This window comes from Heloderma suspectum, chromosome 11 (genome assembly GCF_057233095.1).
Source record: "Heloderma suspectum isolate Gila_16-S chromosome 11, 16-S_ref, whole genome shotgun sequence".
NCBI classification, from domain to species: domain Eukaryota; kingdom Metazoa; phylum Chordata; class Lepidosauria; order Squamata; family Helodermatidae; genus Heloderma; species Heloderma suspectum.
Window position 1 is genome coordinate 26,336,203 of NC_139468.1, and position 24,676 is coordinate 26,360,878.

The 24,676-nt window shown below is 44.9% G+C and overlaps 1 protein-coding gene across 2 annotated transcripts in view; it reads right to left on the reverse strand.

The window, feature by feature from the left end:
• Nucleotides 1-24,676, reverse strand: part of ARNT2 (aryl hydrocarbon receptor nuclear translocator 2) — a 175,678-nt gene that overhangs the window by 103,739 nt on the left and 47,263 nt on the right. For both annotated transcript variants that reach the window (XM_084816437.1, XM_084816436.1), the window contains exons 3-5: nucleotides 22,775-22,822; nucleotides 14,161-14,374; nucleotides 13,243-13,456 (exon numbers count right to left, since the gene is read on the reverse strand). In XM_084816437.1, coding sequence (XP_084672563.1) covers nucleotides 13,243-13,456; nucleotides 14,161-14,374; nucleotides 22,775-22,822 — 476 coding nt within the window. The remainder of the gene's footprint in view (nucleotides 1-13,242; nucleotides 13,457-14,160; nucleotides 14,375-22,774; nucleotides 22,823-24,676) is intronic.

Genomic DNA, 24,676 nt, shown 5'->3' on the forward strand with positions numbered 1-24,676 from the left:
GAGGCTATCCGTGGCTACTAGTCCTGATGGCTCTATGCTACCTCCACTATCAGAGGCAGTATGCCTGTGTATACCAGTTGGTAGGAGGGTGGGAGGGTGCTGTTGCACTCATGTCCTGCTTATGAGCTTCCCGTGGGTAGCTGGTTGGCCACTGTGTGAACAGAATGCTGGATGAGATGGACTCTTGGTCTGATCCAGCATGGCTCTTTTTATGATGCAACAGGAGGCTTTACTTCCTCATTAGTGTCTGGTTAGTTTCACCATTCCCGCTGGTGGGAGGAGCCAAGCGGAGGCGATTGGAAAGCGTGCACAAGCATGTTACTCCTCAACAGTAAGCCAGAATTCTCAGCAATTCTCACTTATTGTTATGACCAAATGTGGCCAATGTTTGAAATGACACTCTGGAGCAGAATCAAGGGCTGTAGCAACACATCTTTTGCACAGCACTAAACAATATTTAAGAACAATTAAGAACAAGGCCTTATTTGATCTTTAAAAAGGACAACAGGGCTATTTTTAAATTTCCATTTCTGGTGTTATTTATTCAACCATGACTAACCGTGTTTATGTCAAACCCCCCCATTTTATTGCATCCTATTTCTGGTCTGATGTCACAGATTAATTAATCAGCAAAGCAGCTGTGAACCAATCTTCCATCATGCACAGACAATCTGACTCCATCGACAACATCTGGATTCTCTCCGGGTGTGCAAACTGTGCTTGCTACCAACATTCCTTGCAACTGGACATAAAACTGAATCCGAGTGCAGCTGCTGAAGCTATCAACATCTGCAGATCTTATGGCTTCTGAACTTCCCTCTTATCCTGATCTCTGCAAACTCCCTGTTGTCCCACAAGGCTCAGATTGCACTACTACAGTCAATGGCAATTTTGTGCAGAGTCACCACAGCACTTATAGTTTTTAATTCAATAAAAGGCACCTAATCAAAATAAGCCAGCCCACTCCCTATCACTGTTTCCATTATAAGAAACTTATTTCCTGTTATGGCTCCTCGCAAAATAAATTGTGTGAATGGAGAACGCAATCACGTTCATGCCAAGCACAATAAGATCGGTTAAATCTGCTTAGTCATGCCTTTCAGTTGCACAACAGGAAAAAAGCACAGATAGTTTCTGTCTTTGATCATCTGTTTTCAGGAAACTTAAAGCTATCAAAATTTCTCAGAGGAGACAGTGCAAACCACAAGCTTGTTTAGGGAAGAGTTCACCAAAAAACACCACCACGACCACCACCACCACATTGCTTTGCTCCAAAATTAACCCAGATGGCATATATCATAGATTAGGATTATTGATTGGAATTAATTTTTGTTAGAAGGTTCTCAAAAACCAGCAATTAGCACTAGATTGTTGTAAAGGAAGGACAAACATGGGATAGTCCTATCTTCAGAGGGTTCAGAGGAGGGCAACAAAGATGATCAGGGGACTAAAAACAAAGCCCTATGAGGAGAGACTGAAAGAACTGGGCATGTTTAGTCTCGAGAAGAGAAGACTAAGGGGAGATAGGATAGCGCTCTTCAAGTACTTGAAAGGTTGTCACAGAGAGGAAGGCCAGGATCTCTTCTTGATCATCCCAGAGTGCAGGACACGGAATAATGGGCTCAAGTGACAGGAAGCCAGATTTTGGCTGAACATAAGGAAAAACCTCCTGACTGTTAGAGCAATACGACAATGGAACCAATGACCTAGGGAAGTGGTGGGCTCTCCCATGCTGGAGGCATTCAAGATGAGGCTGGACAGCCATCTGTCAGGGATGCTCTGACTTGGATTCCTGCATTGAGCAGGGGGTTGGACTCGATGGCCTTGTAGGCCCCTTCCAACTCTACTATTCTATGATTCCCTCTATGGCCTTGGGGGGGAGGGAGAGACAGAGAGAGAGACAGAGAGAATACACAAGTAGCAATCTTACAGTCATATAAATTGTCATCTAGCCAAACAGAACTTTCTCCTCCTCCTCCCCATGAATGCTTTTACATGTTTAGATTTTCAGCGCCCCTGTTTCATATCCCACCACCGGTTGTGGGACAGTATTTGTGTAGGTGGGAGAGGTCCTTCTCTGTGGTAGCACCTAATTTTGATTTTTTAACATTTTGCTCTAAGCTGTTTTGTGTGTGGGGTTTATGAATAGAAAGGTAGGGATAAAAATTCCTTAAACAAAACCTCCTGAAATAAATAAAAAGCAAATAAACAAGCCCGGAATACATACAAGTACACGTACAGCTCTTCCCTTAACGTGCTTCACATATACCCTCTTTTGGGGGCCTACTTTGGTGCTCACCTTCCAGCTTTCAATTTCCAGCTCCCCTAAGACCCCCCAGATTAGCCCCAAACTCCAACAGGACAGCCATATGAGTCAGGAAAATACTCAAACTCCTAAGGGGCAACCTTTGTGTAAGCCATTTGCAGGAAACACAACTGGGAGTCTGCTAGTACCTTTAAAGATGAACACGTTGATTTAGGCAGAAGCTTTCATAGAGCACAGGGTTCACTTTGTCACAGATATAAAAGGGTCACCTAAGTAGCCAGGTATAAATACACTCTGAGTGCAGAGAGAAGCAAAAGATTAGTTTTTTTCTCAAGTTGAAGCCCAAAGTCCAAGCAATGCAACAGGCACAAATGAATTATTATTTTATTCATGCGGTGGTAGAGAAAACCCCTGCATTACTATCAGCCACGTAGCCTAGGGCAGCAATGGACAGAATCCAATGCTGCACTTGTACATGCGGCCAGCCCTCCCATTTCCAGTCTGCGAGCGGCCCCTATCGCTTCCGGAACAACAGTTTAGCGCTTCCAGAGGCAAGCCCCCAAATGAGCGGAAACACTCATGCTTGGAAGGGGGCAGGTCTCCAGATCTTGTGCCCCCTTGCAGAAATGGGCATTTCCACTCTTTGGGGGGATTGCCTCCAGAAGCGCTAAACTGGAATTCCACAAACGGTAGGGGCTGCTTGCAGACCGGAAGTGGTGGGGCTGGCCGTGTGCAGGCCAGAATCGGCAGCCAGCTCCACTAGCAGATGGGCAGCGTTGGATTCTACCCATTGTTATCCCGCATTGCAGACTGCAAGAAGGCTCAGGGTAGTGGCTTGCCCTAGGGAAGGGCTGTAGCTCAGTGGTGGAGCATCTGCTTTGCAACTAGAAGGTCCAGGTTCAATCCCTGGCATCTCCAGGTAGGGCTGGAAAGACCTCTGCCTGAAAACCTTGGATAGACACTGTGGAAAGTTGTACTACACATAATGGAGAGGGGGAAGGGGATTCAACATGGGACTGCTTTTTTTGGCAGTAGCTCCGTGATTCTTGCAGTTGAATGAAGGGTATTATCCAGACCATTTTAGTAGCTTTAGAACGAGTTTAGGGATGATCTCCACAAGGAAAGAGATGGGGAGGTGGATTTCGACATTATCCAGCGCTGTATCCTTCCTCTTGGTGGGTTTCAACATTATCAGCCAGTGCATCCTCCCAGATCGTGATCAGGGTTGAGCATTAGGGAAAATTTTGTTTAGCTTTATGGTTTCTCTTTCTTCCTCTCTTTCTCTTTGCTATGGATTGTTCTGAAATTGCATTTCTAAATCGTCATAAGCCAACTTGTGAACATTTTTTGACTAAAATGCTGTCACTACAGATTGTAAAGAATTAAAATAAAATTAATGAATAGTTCCACCCTCTACCAGCCTGTAGGACAGCCTTTGCTAACCTGAGGCCCGCCAGAAGTGTTGAGAACTGCAACTCCCATAATTCCCAGCCAGGATGGAAGGATAGGAGTTTCACTCCAACACGTCTGAAGAGCACCAGGTTGGCAAAGGCTGATTCAGGACATGTCTTCCTGAGGTCCATGCCGAAGCGGAGGTGCAAGCAGGGGAAAGATCGAAAACGTGGCAAGTTAAATGAACACTTTTCACCCAGAAGTCGCTTTGGTTCCTTAAATGGCCCCTATACTGAACAGCTGTCGGTCACAGAGAACTGTTGAGCACATTCAGATCTCCAGCTGCCTGTGGAAATCTAGACTTCTTTTTTAAAAAAAGAAAAGAAAAAAGCCAGAAGAAAAGCAAAACAGCTGGCTCCATCACAGCATGCACCTCTTTCAAGGCTTCTGCTGACCTTTTCTTCTGTACAAAAACTTGTTTCCCTGGAAAAGGGAACAGGTCTTGGGGCTGTCCAAACGGTTTGCCAAGGGCTGAGCTCTTCCCTCCTTCTACCACTCCCCCAATCATTTTATTTGATATTGTTAACATTGGTTCTCTCCCCTAGCTTGCCAAACCATACAAGAAGAATGTGAAACAATCCCAATAAAAAAAACCCCAAACGCTATCCATTAAAACTTTTCAGAAGTTATTAGGAGCAGGAAGTCCCACAGCCGGGTCACTTGATTCCACAAAAACCTGCTGGAACAAAGAAGGTATTTTGTTCTCTTTCTAAACATTTGCAATGTCAGGCCTAGGTGGGCTTCATGTGCGAGGGAGTCACACAGCTGATCCGCTGCAACCCAGAATGCCCTTGCCCAGCACTTATTTCCTGAGTTGATGGAATCCAAAGCAAGACCTCGCCAGAAGCAAGGAGGTGCTCACTCTCCTCCACCACAAGATGTAGCAATGGCCACGACCTCGGGTGGCTTTACAGGGGGATTAGAGAAATTCTCGGGGGAGAAGTCTAAAACAGGGTTGGGCAACCTCTGACAAAAGCCACCTGTCTTTTCCCCCAACAGCCTGCTGGGCAAGGAGGAAGAAGATGGAGAGAGGAGAAGTGTTAGAAAGAGGAGAGAGAGAGAGAGAGAAGGGGGTGCCAGAAAGAGAGGGGAGAGAGAGAGGGGAGGGGGAGAGAGAGAGAGAGAGAGAGAGAGAGAGAAGGGGGTGTCAGAAAGAGGAGAAAGAGAGAGAGAAGGGGTTATCAGAAAGGAAAGAGAGAGAGAGAAGAGGGTGTCAGAAAGGGAGAGAGAGAGGGAGAGAGAGAAGGGGGTGTCAGAAAGAGGAGAAAGAGAGAGAGAAGGGGTTATCAGAAAGGAAAGAGAGAGAGAGAAGAGGGTGTCAGAAAGGGAGAGAGAGAGGGAGAGAGAAAGAAGGTGGTGTCAGAAAGAGAGGTGTTATCAGAAAGGAAAGAGAGAGGGGGGTGTCAGAAAGGGGGAGAGAGAGAAAGAGAAAGAGAGAGAGAAGAGGTATCAGAAAGAGCAAGTGGGGGTACCAGAGAGAGTGGGGGGGGGGAGGGAGTGTCAGAGAGGGGGGGCATAAGAAAGAGAGAGGTTAATTTTTGGATCTGTCCTATGCACGGCTGGCTCCAATCCAGCCCACAGCCAACAGGTTATCCCCAACAGGTTACCCCCAAAGTAATGTGGCTCTTGACAGAAAAAAGGTTCTTCACCCCTGTCTAAACTGATGGCTATTAGCCATGAAGGCTACATGGATGCTTCTACATTCAGAGGTGGTATGCCAGTTAATACTAGCTGCAGAGAAGAAAGAGAAGAGGGCTATGGCCTGGCGTGTAGGCTTCCCTCGGGCCAACTGGTTGGCCACTGTGGGGGAAAAGGATGCTGGACTTAGATGGACTTCTGGTCTGATCCAGTGGGGCTCTTCTTAGGGTATGCTGAGCCAGAGGAGCGTAGGCCAGTTTTAACATCTCACTTCATTTTAATCATCTGTCATTCTGCAATCCAGCCCAGCCTTTCCCAACCTAGTGCCTTCCGGATGTGTTGGACTACACCTCCCAGCATCCCCCAGCTAGCCATGCTGTCTCAAGAGTCAATCTGGTGCAACGAGTAGAGTGTTGGATTAAGACTGGAGAGACCCATATTCAAATCCTTGCTCAGCCGTGAAGCTGGCTTGGTGACCTGGGCCAGTCTCCACCATCTCTCACCCTAACCTACCGCACAGGGTTGTTGTTGAGAACAATATGGGGAGAAGAACCATATCCACCAGCTTAATCCCTTTCGAGAAAACGAGAGACATCATAAATAAATATGGAAGCACGCAAAATAAACTGTGTTACATTTTGAAGGATAATGGGGGTGGGCAACTTCCAGGGGTTGTGGGGGCTGCACTGCCCCCCCCCCAGAACCCAATGATGGTAGGGTGTCCGGATGTCCTCTTTGACACAGGGTACTCCTCTATTTGAAGGACTGTGCTGCCCCCCGCAGAACCCACTGGGGGTAGGGTGGCCAGATGTCCTCTTTGACAAAGGACAGTCCTCTGTTCGAAGGGCCTTCCTGTTCAATTCCAGCTTAAGGATAAAGAACCATAAGTACTGTTGCCCATCAACAGCACCTGAACAGCAAACTGAACAGGCAGGCACACAAGTCACCTGGTCAGAGTCTACCGACTCTGGCCCGCTTGCACCGGCTGCCTGTATGTTTCTGAGCCCGATTCAAGGTGCTGGTTTTAACCTATAAAGCCTTACACAGCATGGGACCACAATACCTGACGGAGCACCTCTCCCGACACAAACCTATCTGTACACTACCCATACACTATGCTAAGGCCCTCCTCTGGCTGCCTACTCCAAGGGAAGCTCGGAAGATGGCAACAAGGGAGACGGCCTTCTCAGTGGTGGCCCCCAAATTGTGGAATGAACTCCCCAACGAGGCCTGCCTGGCTCCATCATCGTTATCCTTTCAGCGCCAGGTTAAGACCTTTCTCTTCTCCCAGGCATTTGGCAGCATATGATAAGTTTTAATTGATCCTGGAATGTCTTACGGTTGTAGTTGTTTGCTTTGAGTTTGTTTGTTGGAAGTTGTTTTAGATAAAGGTTGTTTTGTGTATATTGTCTGTTCGTGTGTGTGTTTTATGTAAATGGCTTTTAATCTCTGTATAAATTCCCCACTATGGTGAGATATACTGTATTTCTATTGAAATTATAACTATTATTTCTAAATTTGCATCTATACATATACATTAGCATATACAAATCTTACTCAAATTGGGAGTCCTCTTTTGCCCTCTTTGAGGCTCCTTGTTTCCATGCAAAATCACTGTTATTTTGGCCACTGCTACCGGTGGCAAATGCAGCACCTGCAGCAACAGGAGAACATGGGGGGAGTGCAAAACAGCCATGCCAGTGGGTGGGAGTGTCACTGATCCCTGCAGTATAGGAAAAAGCAGGAACACTTATTGCCGAAAAGCCAAGCGAGACCCCGAATTGCCAAGAATTAGATCTTTCTGAGCCTTTTTAAAACTATCTGCCAGAGATTTTTTTTTTACAACAGAAGAACATAAAAAAGCTTTCAGAAAAACAAACTAAGTTCAGGGTCACCATCATAAGGAAAAGGAAGTTAAACCCATAAACAGAATATGGAATCATTAAAAAGAAAAGAAAAAAATGCACACAGATCCAGAAAGGCAGACCAAAACACACACACACACACACACACACACCGAGATGGAAATTTAGCAGCACTGCCAATTTGAAGGGCAAGCAGCTGCCAAAATAAAGTTGAGACAGTGGCTAAGATTAAAAAAAAGCAGGACAATAACTACCTACATCAGCATTATACCACCAGCAAGAAAATGCCAGCCGGTCTCTTTGTTCTCATTGATCTGCATTTCTATTAAAACCACATAAGAAAAGACCAAAACTGACCTAGCTTATCTTGTCTGTATTATTCGTCACTCTTGGGGCTAAACAAAAGGTTAAGTTGCTCATGCTTAAACACACACACACACACACACACAGAGAAAAAAGACAAAACCGCAAAATGCTTATACTGGCCACTTTGTGTTTGAAAACCCCCAACATGGTAGTATTTCTGTTAGCAAAGTTGAAGATTATTTTAGGTGGTACGCTTAGAAAGAAAAAAAGACAGGCTAAGAGGCTGACAATCTAAATTTTCACAGTGCAGAAATCAACGGAAGGATGAAAGGGAGAGGCAACATTAAACCAAGGGTGGGGGGAGTACTGAATATGTGCAAATGCAGTTACTTAGATTTAGTACCTTCCACATCCGGGTATTGTAGCTGCTTTTTCTTCAAAATAAATGTGGCCACAGTGGGCTGTGGTGATCGTGCCAACCTGGTCATTATGCTGTTCAAGTTTTGAAACAAAGTGCATAAACTGGCCACATTTATTTTGAAGAAATAAATGTGGCATCTTTAAGCCACATTTAAATAAGCAACTGTGGCTTATTTAAGCCACAATGGGTTGTGACGTGTGCTGGCCGCCCTTTAGAATATTCAAGCTGCAGCAGGCAGTTTCCATGGCATATTGTGTTGTGCGAACCTGGCGAGGGTGCTTTATATGTGGGTTTAACAACCCTTGCATAACCCTAAAACAGCCCATTGGTTGTTTAACCCTCACAAAAGCCACCCTCACCAGGTTCACACGACACGATAAGCCACGGTGACTACCCACCACAGCGTAAATATTCAAAAGGGTGGCCGGCACAGTCTGTAACCCACCACGGCTTAAACAAGCCATGGTGGGCTGCAGCAATTTTGCAAGCCGGCCCAATGTGTAGCTTGGATATTAGGCTGTCTTCTTAAGCATACTTACCTGGAAGTAGGTCTCAATGAATTCAGTGGGACTCACACCTGAGTAGATATGCACAGCAACAGGCCATTCGGGATTTCTCACAAGTAACACAAACACCGTCATTTACACTGGCAACTGGGTAACGTAGTGGCTAGATGTGAAAGGCGCGACATACCTGTTCAAATTTTACCCAAGCCACAAATGGCCTTAAGCTTAGACAATTACACTTAGCTATAGACAATTAGGACATTTGTACCAGTGAGCTCAAACCAAGTCAGACACTTTACTCTCTGTGCTACCTGGACAGCTGGCAGGTAGAGAGACCAGACCAGCCATCCCCAACAGGTTGGAGAAGGCCGGACTAGCCAGTCAAGCTCTGCTGCTCCACAGCGCCACTTCCCCCAACAGTGGCAGGAAGAGAAACTGCAGCCAGCCAGTTTGGAAGAAATCAGGTGACCTAGGGAGCCAATAGCAGCCCTGCTGGCCGTATATAAGAACTTCAATGAGTGTGGCTCCTGAGTGGGAGAAAGTGGTAAGTAGATTTGCCTTGCTTGCTCGCTCGCTCGCTCAGACCTGAACTATCAGCCTGCTTGGGCCACATGATTCACCTCTGACTCCTGACAATTCATGGGTAGTTTGCACACATAGAGCAGAAGAGAACTTAACGGATATTGTATGTCAGCAAAGCATTTTAGGTCAGTGGGCATGTGTGGAATTTTGAGAGTGTGCCATGGGCACTCTCACAAAATGGCTGCCATGGGGGGGTTGTTGTTGTTCAGTCGTTCAGTCATGTCCGACTCTTTGTGACCCCATGGACCATAGCACGCCAGGCCTTCCTGTCCTGCGCACTCTCCTGGAGTGTGCTCAGGTTCATATTCATTGCATCGGTGATGCTATCTAGCCATCTCATCCTCTGCCGTCCCCTTCTCCTTTTGCCTTCAGTCTTTCCCAGCATCAGGGTCTTTTCCAGAGAGTTTTCTCTTTGCATTAGGTGGCCAAAATATTTGAGCTTCAGCTTTAGTATCTGTCCTTCCAATGAGCACTCAGGGTTGATTTCCTTTAGGATTGACTGATTTGACCTCCTTGCAGTCCAGGGGACTCGTAAGAGTCTTCTCCAGCACCACAGTTCGAAAGCATCAATTCTTCGGCGCTCAGCCTTCCTTATAGTCCAGCTCTCACAGCCACACATTACTACTGGGAAAACCATAGCTTTGATTAGACAGACCTTTGTTGGCAAGGTGATATCTCTGCTTCTTACTACGCTGTCTAGGTTTGCCATAGCTTTCCTCCCAAGGAGCAAGCGTCTTTTAATTTCATGGCTACAGTCACCGTCTGCGGTGATCTTGGAGCCCAAGAAAGTAAAATCTGTCACTGCTTCCATTTCTTCCCCTTCTATATGCCAGGAAGTGATGGGGCCAGATGCCATGATCTTCGTTTTTGTAATGTTGAGTTTCAAACCAGCTTTTGCACTCTCCTCTTTCACCCTCAGCAAGAGGCTCTTGAGATCCTCTTCGCTTTCTGCCATTAGGGTGGTATCGTCTGCATATCGGAGGTTGTTGATAATTCTCCCAGCAATCTTAATTCCGACCTCTGATTCATCCAACCCGGCATTTCTCATGATGTACTCTGCATATAAGTTAAATAAGCAGGGTGACAATATGCAGCCTTGTCGTACTCCTTTCCCAATTTTGAACCACTCGGTTGTTCCATGTCCGGTTCTTACTGTTGCTTCTTGACCCTCGTACAGGTTTCTCAGGAGACAGGTAAGGTGGTCTGGTACTCCCATCACTTTAAGAATTTGCCACAGTTTGTTGTGATCCACACAATCAAAGGCTTTAGCGTAGTCAATGAAGCAGAAATAGACGTTTTTCTGGAATTCTCTTGCTTTCTCCATGATGCAGCGAATGTTGGCGATTTGATCTCTAGTTCCTCTGCCTCTTCGAAACCCAGCTTGTACTTCTGGTAGTTCTTGGTTCGTCTACTGCTGAAGCCTAGCTTGTAGGATTTTGAGCATCACCTTGCTGGCATGTGAAATGAGCACAATTGTGCGGTAGTTTGAACACTCTTTGGCGTTGCCCTTCTTTGGAATTGGAATGTAAACTGACCTTTTCCAGTCTTGCGGCCATTGCTGAGTGTTCCAAATTTGTTGGCATATTGAATGCAGCACTTTAACAGCATAATCTTTTAGGATTTTAAATAGCTCAGCTGGAAGACTGTCATCTCCGCTAGCTTTGTTGTTACTAATGCTTCCTAAGGCCCACTTGACTTCACTCTCGAGGATGTCCGGCTCAAGTTCAGTGACCGCACTATCATGGCTATCAGGGACATTAAGATCTTTCCTGTATAGTTCTTCTGTGTATTCTTGCCACCTCTTCTTAATCTCATCTGCTTCTGTGAGGTCCCTGCCTTCTTTGTCCTTTATCATGCCCGTCTTTGCACAAAACGTTCCCTTGAGATCTCCCATTTTCTTGAAGAGATCTCTATTCTTTCCCATTCTGTTGTTTTCCTCGATTTCCTTGCATTGTTCATTTAAGAAGGCCTTCTTGTCTCTCCTTGCTATTCTCTGGAACTCTGCATTCAGTTGGATATATCTTCCCCTTTCTCCCTTGCTTTTTGCTTCCCTTCTTTCCTCAGCTACTTGTAAAGCCTCATCAGACAGCCACTTGGCTTTCTTGCATTTCTTTTCCTTTGGGATGGATTTCGTTGCTGCCTCCTGAACAATGTTACGGACCTCCGTCCATAGTTCCTCAGGCACTCTGTCTATCAGGTCTAATCCCAGAAATCTATTCCTCACCTCCACTGTATATTCATAAGGGATATGATTTTGGTCATACCTGAATGGTTTAGTGGTTTTCCCTACGTTCTTCAATTTCAGCCGAAATTTTGCAAGAAGCAGCTCATGATCTGAGCCAGTCAGCTCCAGGTCTTGTTTTTACTGACTGTATGGAGCTTCTCCATCTTTGGTTGAAAAGGACATAATCAATCTGATTTCGATATTGACCATCTGGTGATGTCCATGTGTAGAGTCGTCTCTTGTGCTGTTGGAAAAGAGTGTTCGCTATGATCACCGTGTTCTCTTGGCAAAACTCTATGAGCTTTTGTCCTGCTTCATTTTGTACACCAAGGCCATGCCTGATTGTTATCCCGGTGATTTCTTGACTTCCTACTTTAGCATTCCAGTCCCCTATGATGAAGAGGACATCTTTTTTTGGTGTTAGTTCTAGAAGGTGTTGGAGGTCTTCATAGAATCGATCAACCTCAGCTTCTTCGGCATCAGTGGTTGGGGCATAGACTTGAATTACTGTGATGTTGAATGGTTTGCCTTGGATTCGTACTGAGATCATTCTATCATTTTTAAGATTTTACCCCAGTACTGCTTTTCCCACCCTTTTGTTGAGTGCTACTCCATTTCTTCTAAGGGATTCTTGGCCACAATAGTAGATATGATGGTCACCTGAATTAAATTCGCCCATTCCTGTCCATTTTAGTTTGCTGATTCCCAAGATGTCGATGTTCAGTCTTGCCATCTCATGTTTGACCACCTCCAGCTTACCTTGATTCATTGATCTTACATTCCAGGTTCCTAAATAATATTATTCTTTACAGCATCGGATTTTCTTTTCACCACCGGACACATCCACAGCTGAGTGTCCTTTCGGCTTTGGCGCAGCTGCTTCACTCTTTCTGGCGCTACTTGGAAATACCCTCTGCTCTTCCTCAGTAGTATACTGGACACCTTCCGACCTGAGGGGCTCATCTTCCGGCGTCATATCCTTTAGCCTTGTGATACGTTCCATGGGGTTTTCTTGGCAAGAATACTGGAGTGGGTTGCCATTTCCTTCCCCAGTGGACCACATTTTGTCAGAACTCTCTGCCATGACCTGTCCGTCTTGGGTGGCCCTGCACGGCATAGCTTATGGCTTCACTGAGTTACGCAAGCCCCTTCGCCACAACAAGGCAGTGGCTCCCATGGTGGTGATGGCTGGTTGCCAAATGCTCATTTCCCAGAAGGCAAATGGGTGAGACTAAAAAAAAAAAAGTAACTTCCCTAACCCTTGGGCAGGTTCTTGCTACTTTGAGAAAGTTCCAGGGACTAGAAATAATTTGAGAGGGAGAGAAGAACCTAAGTACAAAGCAGAGATCCGGTCTGAGCTCGGGAACACAAAACCACAAAATGAATACAGATGATGCTGGAGTACAGCACTTTGCTTTGCAGCATACAAGACTCCCAGTTAATTAAAAAACACCTTAAGGTACAATCCTATGCATGCTTAGAGTCCGATCTCCCAGCATGCCCCACCCAGCCATTAAAAATAAAAAGATAAAAATAAAAATAAAGTAAAAATAAAGCAAAATTAAACAAATAAAAAAGAGAAATAAAATTACTATCAGGAGGGGAAATAAAAATTAAAAAACAAATTAATAAAATAAATAAATTAAAAATAGAATAAAATTTTTAACATAAAATAAAAGTAAAATAAAAAATAAAAATAAAAGATAAGTAAAACTAACAGCAGGGAGGGCAGGGAGACTGGATAGTGGATAGGTGTCTATGGGCACATGGGTGCCCATGCGCACCATGTTGGAGGCCCAGTCATGGGGTTTACATTCAAAATGTCATATGGGAAATTGCCAAAGCCCACTGAAGTGTCACTTGGAAAACAGCTGGAAACTTTATCCAGCTTGGTTTTTTTTTCCAAAGGATTCTGAATGACAACTTGAACTCAAAAATAAGTAACCCAGCACAAGGAAAGGCGCTTCTCAAAGATAGCTGACCTGTCATTGAGTTCTCCGATGTGCAAAGTTGCTCCCTCAACTTCTCCACATCGTCGGGATGGACCTGCTCATAGAGGGTGCTGCCAAACCACTCTGACTGCGGCTGGTTCAGAACTGGAGTAACGGAATCGGACACGTAGATCACTCGGCCTGTTTCGGCAGCCACAACAAAGAGAAACCCATCTGCAGCTTCGAGGATGAGGTGCTTCAGTTCCTTGCCGAGAAAAGGAGAGCAAGTACTTAGGGAGCTAGCTGGCCAAATGTTCACCACGTTCTAAACAGGGGCCTGTTGCTGTTTTACAACTCCATTTGTTTTTGTTAGCAAGCCCTGCTTTCGTTTCAGAATGTATTTGTCAAAGTTACATTTTTATTTTGGGTGAATTATTTGTTTTGCTTGATCGTCCCCATTCGTCAGGTTTTTATTTCATTTGTTTCATGATTGTTTAGCTATTATATGCTCAAACGTCTGTCGCCACTGTTCATGGCTGCCATTCTGCCCCCAGAATACCACAACATCCAGGGCGTTCTGGGTAAATAAAATGGCAGCTGCCAGGAACAGCTGCAAAAATGAGCACCATTGCTAAAAGGGAAGCCCCTATTCCTACCCATTTGCTCATTTGGGCATTAGAACAAATAAAAAATGACCCTGGTGGTGACAATGTGGGTGGAGACAGGAGGCATGGTCTTTTCCGTTATGGTCCTCGATCTTTGGAATTCCTTCCCCACATAGATTTTGCTTGGCACCAGCTTTGTTTTCCTTTCAGCACCAGCTGGACACCTTTTTATTTGCTTGGGCTTTTTAGGTCTTTTTAGTGGGTTTTATTATGGCGTTTTATTATGCCGCGCTGCTGTGCTGTATTCATATTCTATCATTTTATAAATTGTGATTTTATTGATTTATTTTATAAAGCCACCCACCTGCTCGGTTAGGAAAGAAGGCTTATATGCTCCATCGGTAGATTTGTTCCCAGTGCCCCTCATAGACTTCATGTGTGACACTGCCATGCGGAGAATGGTCAGCTTGTCAGGTTTGCGCGCCAAGGCGCTGCAGGTGGGCACCATGTCAGAGAGCTCGGTGATGTACTGGGTCATCTTGTTCCTCCTGCGTCTCTCGATCTCACTATGGTTCTCCCTAAACGTACATGAGAAGGAGCAAACCGAGAGAGAAAGCGAGATGCTGTCGGTAAAAGATGTGGTGCTTGGAAATCATTACAATAGATCAGACGGTATTCCGAGGGTTGCATCACACTCTAGCGTGCCCAAGAAATGGAACCCAAGGACAATGGCAATGAATGGCTCCCATTCAGTTCTGTGGGGCTAAGGAAGGCTGCAAGCAGACACACTTACCTGGGAGTAAGTCCCATTGAACTCAGTGGTTCTTACTTCTGAGTAGACAGGTATAGGATTGCACTGTAAGTCTGCTGTAATCTGCAGGTGTTTTCAGTTATCGTTAGGGAGTTTAGACCCCAACCCAATGGTGATCCTGCATTTATCCCACTACAGCACAGGTGGGTAACCTGTGGCCCTCCAGTATTTGTTGGACTACAATTCCTCCCATCCCTGACCACTGGCTATGCTGGCTATGGCTGATGGGAGTAGAAGTCTAAGAACCACCCATGCATTACAGCAGGAGTGGAGGAACCTCTTTCAGCCCGAGGGCCAAATGAAATGTCAGAGAAGCTCTCAGGGGCAGCATTCCACTGTTGGTGGTGGTGGGGAGGCAAAGGGGGTTGAGCCAAAGGAAAAAGAGGTGGGGCCAAAACACACACACACCCCTCCAGCATATTATAGCTTAAAGCTCTTACTACCAGCAGCTACGGAGAGGCATGTCAACTGTTTAGAATGGGAGGGAAAAAACTGCACAAAAGCCCAGAAACCACCAGATAATTGTGGTTGGGGAAAAGGGCGTGGCCATCTGGGGAACTGTGGAGGGCCAGACTGGAATCCTAGGAGGGCTGGATTTGGCCCATGGGCCTGGGGTTCCCCACCCCTGCATTCAGGGTGTCATCCAGTCTTAAGAAAAGAAGTGACGTCCTTGGGACAATGTTGCATGGGCAACGAGAGCCTCCCCCCACTTTTGACAACGGGCGGTCCAATTTCCACCAAGAAGGATCCTTGGGAGGGTAGTTACACATCTCTTCCCTGTCTCCACAACCACAGGGCCCTGCAATGCGCTAACTCTTTCTCTGCCCATCACAGTCATGCCATTTTGCTTGTGAATAATACTTTACCCTTACCGCAACACTTTCCATCTAGGAAAGGGACACTGAAGTGCACAACAAAGGTAAAGCATTATTGTCTTCCATTCTGCCAGTTGGGAAAGCTAAGGTAAGCAACCCCAAGTCCAGTGATTTCTTACAGGCACAAGAGAACACATGGGGCCCCCCTGCTCACGGAGCCTTAAGTTGCAATGGAGGAAGCGGATCCACGTTCACATTTTCCTGCGCAGGCAGATCTCCCTCCTCCACCGAAATGAACAGGGCAGGTCTCTGCAGGCCGGGGGGCTCCACGTGTGCACTGGAGTACACATGGAGCTCTGCGTCGGGGCAAGGAACTGTTGAATGCTTGGGCCACGTCCCACTTCAAGTCCAATCTGAGCTTGGAGAGGAGGAAGCACCAAGAGATTCAAAAAGAGGACTGCAGGATTCCAAAGCTGGAAACCGAGGCTTTGAAACCAACAAGGAATCAGCCAAGATGCAGGCGATGCAATGCCATGATACAGCACTCCAAAACAAAGCAAAGTAAATGACCACCGGAAGTGTATCCAGTTTATAAGTGTCAGGGTGGACACTGAGCCCATAGAATCCCAGAGTAGTTCTGATGCTGAGGAAGAGCAGTCACTCCTTCGGGAGAGGAGCGCGCTCCTTTTTTCCCAGGACCAACAGCTGACGGAGCTTCCTCCCACCCACATTCCTAGTTTAGAAAGCAGTCCAGGGAGTGACTCAGCACAGATAGCAGACTGGGGGGGATGCGCGGCGCAGACGCAGAGAGCGGCGCCAAATGGTTCGCGCTCAAAGAATGGTTGCGCCCAAAGGATCCAAGGGAAAAGGGGAGGGATTCTCCCTAGTCCTTATATTCAGGGGTCTGCCAGTAATTGCCCTTCAAACGGGGACCAACTGTTCTAACTTAGGGCATAGGGATGCTGCTGCTCAGATCTAGTTGCTACCTGTAGAGCTGTTAAGTTGTAAAAGAAGAATAAAGCTTTGAAAAGAATCCCTTTGTCTGTGTTTGGACTTGGCTACTGGATTAGACTGACAGCCCTCCAAGGAGCCCTTGACAATAAGTTTATAGATTTTAAAATTTATAGATTTTAAAATTTATAGAGTTCAAAATTTATAGAGTTCAAAATTTATATATGCGTGTGTGTACATGATTTTAAAAAGTGAAACGTTTCATATTTCAAAATATCTGTGTGTGTGTGTGTATATATATATATAAATATAAATTTTAAATCTATAATTTTTATTTTTATTTTTTTTTAACTCTATAAATTTACAAACTGGATCCGCTACTGGTGATAATTTGTTTTGATTGGCAGTCATTTGTTGAAACCTTTCCCATTTTAAAATCTGAGTGCCTGTGTGTGTGTATAAATTTTAAATCTATAAATTTTAATTTAAAAAAATCTATAAAGTTACAAACTGGATCTGCTACCAGTGGTCATTTGTTTTGATTGACAGTCACTTGTTGAAACTTTTCATATTTTAAAATCTGTGTGTGTGTGTGTGTGTATATATGTGTGTGTGTGTGTGTGTGTGTGTGTGTGTATATATATATATATATATATATTTAAAATCCATACATTTTACATTTTAAAATCTATAAGTTTATAAACTGGATGTGCAACTGGTGGTCATTTGTTTTGTTTTGGAGTACTGTATGCCTCAGCCATGGTCTGCTAAGGTTTGGAGGTGCCAAGATAGAGATAAGCCAGATCCAGGTTTGCTTAGAAGGAGACTTTATTGAGTACTTACAGCACATAGGCGTACCCAATGGGGGGTTCAGAGAAGCTTTCTGATTTAACCATTGGGTACACCTGTGTGCTGTTAAGTACTCAATAAAGTCTCCTTGTAAGCAAACCTGGATCTGGCTTATCATTATCTTGGCACCTCCAAACCTTAGCAGCCCACAGCCGGGGCATACAAGTACCAACAAGGAATCCAATCGTTTCCCACCCTGCACTCCTTCTGAACAAGCCTCGTTAATTTCATTATACATGAAATGATCCTGGCCTTGTTTCAGCCACCCTTCTCAGCAAAATCTTATCTCAGTTCAAAGAAAGATTATGTTCACAGTTAAGCGGGCTATTGTTTTTGCAAAACTAGAATACTGCATTCTCTGGGTTCAGGCAACACAAATTCTGCACCAAGAAAAGCCGAATCTGCAACATGCATAAATTAGACACTTCATATGATTGATCTTGTTCACATTTCATTCTAGTTTTGCTATAATCATGGGGAGAGGGCAAGGATCTCCGGCTCCTGGTGACTGGAAACCTTTATTCAACCGCCCTACCGGTCTGCGATATTTCTGTAAGCATTGCCATACACACAATGTCAGGCATATTTTCAGAAGCATAATGTAACTTGTTTTGTTTTTAATGGAAGATCACTACAGAAATAGATCATTACCCATTTTAACGCAAATTTCCAATTTTTCACAGGGGTCATTTATGCATTATGAAACTAGGGTGTGTGTGAATGAAAGTGATTGTACCCCATGGCATCTTTGCATGTGTGAATGCTCAGAGTGCATACTTAGCTACCACACAAGCCCTGTGATCCCTCTGTGGAACAGGGCCACTTACGTCCCTTCAGCTTCCAAGCATTCAGTGATACTTCAAGGGCACAGAGGTCTGGAAGCAAAGATGAGCTCAGACACTGCAGCAGACGCCTCTGCTGCAGACGCTGGACTTGTTAACAGCAATTCGGTATGCCACTTGCCAAGTTTTGCTTCTGTGTGCCTCCAAGAAACCACTCACCCATGCCCGGCTAGAGGACAACTCATGAGATGTACACGAGAAACTACACTGTGATCATTTCAGCTATCCACAATCTGGAGATCAAGGACAGTTACCACACACCTAGACCTGGTAACATCCAGAGCAGATGGGACACACTAAGATCGATGGAGATCTTAATCCGAGGCACTTAAGAACATAAGAAGAGCCCTGCTGGATCAGACCAAAGGTCCACCTAGTCCAGCACTCTGTTCACACAGCTGCCCATGGGAAGCCCACAAGCAGGACAGGAGTGCAGCAGCACTCTCCCACCCATGTTCCCCAGCAACTGGTGTACGTAGGCACACTGCCTCTGATACTGGAGGTAGCACACAGTCATCAGGACTAGTAACCATTGATAGCCTTCTCCTCCAGGAATTTGTCTAACCTCCTTTTAAAGCCATCCAAATTGGTGGCCATCACTACATTGTGAGGTAGCGAATTCCGTAATTTAACTATGTGCTGTGTGAAGAGGTCTTTCCTTTTATCTGTCCTGAATCTTCTACCAGTGCTCCTGCTTTTGGAGGTTAGCCATGTGACTACCAGTGAGAGCACTTTTCCTGTGGTGGCTCCCTGGTTCTACAATCCCCTTCCCCAGGCAAATTTGCCTGGTGCCGACAATGCTGTCTTTCAGATGCCTGGCCCAGTCTGCCCTCTTTCCCTAACCTTTTAAACAGCGATTAATGACTTAGGGCACAATCCTATTGAGATAGTCATAGAATCATAGAACAATAGGGTTGGGAGGGGCCTATAAGACCATCAAGTCCAACCCCCTCCTCAACGCAGGAATCCAAGTCAAAGCATCCCTGATAAGTGGTTGCCCATCTTCGGAGGCTGCTGAATATCCACTGCAGGGTAGTGAATCTTCACCTCTGTGCTCCGTCCGCCCTGCATTTTTGGTCAGATGGCTGATTTTGTCTAGCTGCAGCTTCATGGAGGGGAAGGGAAGGAGACCTCGTGGCGCATAGGAAGCTGCGTATCGTGGCTTCCGCGTTCTCCTCCCCTCCCCACCCCTGCCCCCTTTTCCCCGTCTCCGCGCTGTTTCCGAGAGAACCGGGCCAACTACAAGGGGAGGGGGTGGAAAGGACAGTTTCTCAAAACCATGTTTGGAGCCCCGGCTCCGACCTCACTTCCCAGAAACTGAAAAATCCATGGCCCTCTAGACAGTGTCTAGCTGCCATGGGATTGCTCCCTCACTGGATATATCTATTTTTATTCAACACTGAATTTTTGTTTATCTGTTATGCAAAATTGGTGTTTAGCTTGTTTTTAATTTTAAATAGTTTCAACTGGGACTGCCTTATACAGGCCAGACTATTTGTCCATAAAGCCCAGGAATGTCTAATCTGACGGGCAGCAGTTGTCCAGGGTCTCAGCCAGACGGGGATGAAATTTTTTAACTATCGATAAACATTTCTAACAGCCCTGCAATACAGATGGGAATTTGCATCCCCAATCTTTGGGCTTAGATTACAAGCAGCTGTTACCTGGATCCAGGCCAATGTGTATGCACAGCCTGCAACACTCATGCTACTCACTCCAGAGTAATCCCCTTAAAGCTTCATAGGAAAGCTGTATCCACCGTTTGCATCCTGCCCTATAAATGCACCAGCGCTGGCTCCATTACAAACAGGCTCCATTTTCACTTCACAAAATAGATCAATCCAATTTTGTACCTTTCTGATGGTTTCTTTTCTCCTATTTTTCTCCTCTCCTCGATCAGCCATTATTTTGACCACCCAAAGGGGAAACAAGAGGAACGAACTCTCTACGCTAAGAAGCAAAAGACTGAAGCCTTTCGTTCCCGATTAGGATGGGATTATCCCTCACTGTTCTCTCAACGCCTACCTTGCAGACTTTTCCTTATCACCAGAGATTTGATCATCATACCTGTAAAAGAAAACAACAGCAATGTGGTAAATCAAAAGCCTTACTGGGATCTAGGGTGAAAACAACATAGGGAAAGGCCAACCTTGTATGTGCACACAGAAGTCTATACACGAATGGCAGCCTTACAGTGAGCCAGTTCAGGTGTAATGCTAAACCATAGTTCAGTATTACATAAATGAGCCTGCCGGAGCCTCGGGTTCACACGCTCTGCCCTCCCCCTCCTCCTGTAGTGAAGCCATGAGAAGGAAATTAGAAGCGTTTGTTTCTGTTTTTAAAACAAGTGCAGCTCCCCCTTCTGTCTGAACTCAGGAAATTATGGTTAGTTTAAACTAGGGGTTGGCAACATGCACCCACCACCACCACCACGCAGCCCACATCAGCCCCAACGTCCCCAGCACCCCCAAAATAATTTGGGGGGAAAATGGCATCTGTAGCATTACGGAGTGCCCACATGGTCAAATGTAGCTTATCTGTTCGTAAGTAAACTAAATTTGACCCTTTGGGCATTCCATAGCAGCTACAGATGCCATCCCCCCCCCATTACTGATTTTTTTTTTTTTTTTGTCAACTGCAGTCCATAGGGTGGGGGGTTCTGGAGGGCAAAAATGGCCCCTGGACCTCCTAAAATTGCCCACCCTGGTTTAAATTACGGTTGGTCAATGAACCAGGATCCTAAAGTTCAGTTTGATCCTGACTTGTATGAACGAACCATACTTTAAAACTAACCACAGTTCCAATGAGTTTAGATTTAATAGGGAACTGTGGTTAGATTAGAAGCAGAAGCAAATGCTTCTGATCCCCTCCTTGCAGCTGCACCAGTGGAGAAGAGGGGAGTGTTTGAGTTTGAGGTTTGTCAAGTCTCATGAGAACAACATTAAACTATGCTTTAAGATTACATCTCAAAAGGCCCAGTATGTGCAGCTGCCGTTCTAGGACACTTACCGTTGTCATGCACATCTGGTTGTGATATCACGTTGAAGTACACACAGTATATAGATTTGTAATAAACAACTTCTCCATAGCCCATCCACACACACACACGCGCGCACACACACACACACACACACACACACACGACTGGGAAACTTCTTAAAAATATTTCAGCCTTTGCCATGATGCTGCAATTAGACTCAATAAATGAACAATCAAACATTCTTGAATTTAAAAACCAACAGAGAAGGGGCTCTTTTCATCAAGAATATTTTTAACGCCTACAGGGCATCAAACTGACACATACAGATAACTGATAGAAGAGTTCCTGGGAAGCTGTGCATATAAATGCTGCTTTGTCATTCCATTGGTTTCAAGAGGAATTGCTGATCCGTGTTCTGGGAGGACAGTGCAATAAAACCAAAGCAATAAAAGCTTAGAGAGTTTGACATATTGTAGGAGACACCCTGGTCATTCTGACTTGCTTTCAAGAACAGCCCAATACATTGCAGTGCTTTGGCTTGCCAGCATATAGAAAAATTATTCTAGTATCCAATCCTTCTATCACTTTGAGCTCTTCCATCTTGGAACTGGAAGGGAGGAGTATAAATTCTCTAACAAAATACAATACTAAATATAGGGCTGCAATATTAAATCGATTAATCTAGGACTGGGCAGATTTTAGGCTTCCAGGATCTATTTTGGTTTTTTCCTAGAACTCCACGATCCAGAGCCTGGTGCAGAATACATACACTTAAAATTAAAGAATTCTGAGCCCAGGAATTTGTTTTTGAATACCAGAACTGAATGCAGCTCACAGTCCTTCCAAACAAAAATCCACTCTTGGTCATCTCAACCTATCTTCGTTTCAGTAGTATAATTTAGGAACTGTTTTTGTTTTTGATATTGCTAAACAACTGGGATCTACTACAGATCACCCAGGAATCTACCAGTAGATCTGGATCTAACTTCTGCCCACCCCTGGATTAATTGGTTATTTGTGCAGCAATTTAAAAAGTTTAAAAATAAAAATAAAAGTACTTATTCAAAAAAATTTGAGATGCCAAGCACTAACTCAGAAGAGGCATTCCCTGCTGGTATATGAGAAAATGGGAATGCCTCTTTTAAGGGGATTTCTGATGCGAAACACACATGCATCATCTACAAGTCTTTAGCTTGTAAGCCTGCAATAAGAACCCTTTGTTATTTTTACATTTTGTACAGTGTCAAGTGGTGTTCAACAGAATGTTGAACTGGATGGACCCTTGGTCTGATCCAGCATGGCTCTTATGTTCTTTCTTATGGTTTTTCTTCTTTAGAACAACTGTTTTCCTATCTGCAAATGTATACAGATTTGATCAATTAAACTCAAATGTTTCATTGGCTAAGGCTGCGATCCTATACCCACATACTTTGAAGTAAGCCCCATTGAACTCAATGGGACTTACTTCCAAGTAGACATGTATAGGATTGCATTGTTAGATGCCTTTGATTGGGTGACAGCTCTGCTATTAATTATTATTTATTACATTTCTATACCGCCCCACAGCCAAAGCTTTCGGGGAGGTTTGCAGAAGTGAAAACGTTAAAATACAATTTACACTTCATGAACCATCTCGACAGACCAATTTAAATCATCTGAGTTTGTTTTGCTTCCTTGATTGACCCTTGTTGAGTCATATTTCTTTTTTAAAAAAAAACACCACCACTCACCTTGAAAATTTGCTGGGCCCTTCACCATCTTCATCATCAAAGTCCATTCTGAAAAAATGTTAAGTTTCCTGAATGAGTCAATCTGATTTAAAGAAGCAACAGGAGAAGTGTGCCTTATTTCTTGTAGGGGATTTTTTCTTTCCTAATTGCTAGTATTACTTCCTTTATTTTCCTTTTTAAAAACCCCAAGATTTTATCCACAGCCCTATCCAAACTCCTTGTTTTTACTGAACAAATCTGAAACTGCATCATCATGTAAAGCGGGGTGGCCAATCTATAGCCCTCTGGATGTTGCTGGACTCCAGTTTTTAATGGTTTTACTGTTTTTAATGTTCTTGTTTATGTCATTCTAAGGTTTTATTGTTTTACATAGCTGTACACTGCCTTGATGGCTTTGTAGCAGATAAGGTGGTATATAAAAGTTAGTAATAAATAAATTTATTTAGAGAGCAATCCAATGGCCCCTGGACAACATCGGGGGGGATAGTTTGGATTCCTGTATCCGTCGTCAGGGACAATGCTCCGAACTTGGACCCAGGAGTCTGAGCTCCCTGCCCCCCCATCCCCCTTGCAGCTAGTGCAGAGAGAACTGCGCCAGCGGCCTTGGAAAGGAGGGAAAGGGGGCAGTTCTGTGAGCAGGAAGGGAAGGGGATGGGGGAGGTTTGCTTACAAAAAATGCTCCAGCCTCCCCAGCCTCCTTCCCTCCCATTCCGCAAAGCCCCAGCAAGATGGGCAAAAAAGCCCATCTAACAAAAATGCAAAGTGGGAGAAGCGCGGAGACGAAGATTGCCACCACACTGCTCCCACTCTGCATAGGATGCCCATCAGCCTCCAAATTCGGAGGTTGACAGGCATCCCAATAGGACTGTGCTGTTACTTTATTGATTTGATTTGTACCCTGTCTTTCTGCCAAGAAAAATGGCATTCATGGCAGGTTCCCATCATAAATAAAACTTGATTAAAACAATAATAAAACAAATGCATTAAAACAAAATTAAGAACACAACGATAACAGAATAAAAGCAGCATCTAACCAAGCAGACACTCTTATACACCAAAGCCCTACTCAAATAAAAAGTTCTTTGCCTGCTGGCAGAAGGACAGTAAAGAAGGAGTGAACGTCGCCTCCCTCGGCAGAGAGTTCCTCAGCCTGGGAGCGGCCCCTGAGAAGGTTGGCTTTCACGTTGCCACCTCTGAAGGCAGCAGTCTCAAAAGAAGGGCCTCTCCGGGAGTTCATAGGACCCAGGCAGGCTCGTATGGGAGAAAAAGGCGGTCTTTAGGGTAGCCTGGTCCCAAGTCATAGAGGGCTTTATAGGTCATAACCAGCATGTTGACTCTGCCTGGAATCAGACTGGTCACCAGTGAAGCTGTGGTAACAAGGGAGTCAGGTGCTCCTTGCAACAGGCGCCAGTCAACAGTTTGGCCATTGCAGTATGGAAGAAGAAGAAGAGAGAACATCTCTCCGGTTCTGGAGGAAGAAGTGTTTTATTTGATATAAATGCTCACTATGTTTCAGAGAGCAATTTTCTCCTTTGCCAGGAGCAATAGTCTTCTATAGTTATCCATCCTTCGTTCATTGACAAGAGTTACCAAAACACTCCACATTCATTTTCCCATTCACCAACCTGGCATTCAGCAGCAGTTCCTTCAACCCAGGGGGGCTGCCACACAAGCTATTTATGCTCTCTGATATGAGAGACAGTTTGGGAGCAACCAACACCAGTTGGTGGTTATCCTCACCCCCATAATGAGTAGGGATGTGCGAATCTGCAAAACTCAAATTTGCTGAAGTTCTCCGAATTCCATCTCAAAGCTCTTTCTGACTCGAGTCCATATCAAATTGCGAGCTTTGGGGGTTTTTTTTCGTTTCACATGAAAATCTGTGCATATTTTCATGTGTAT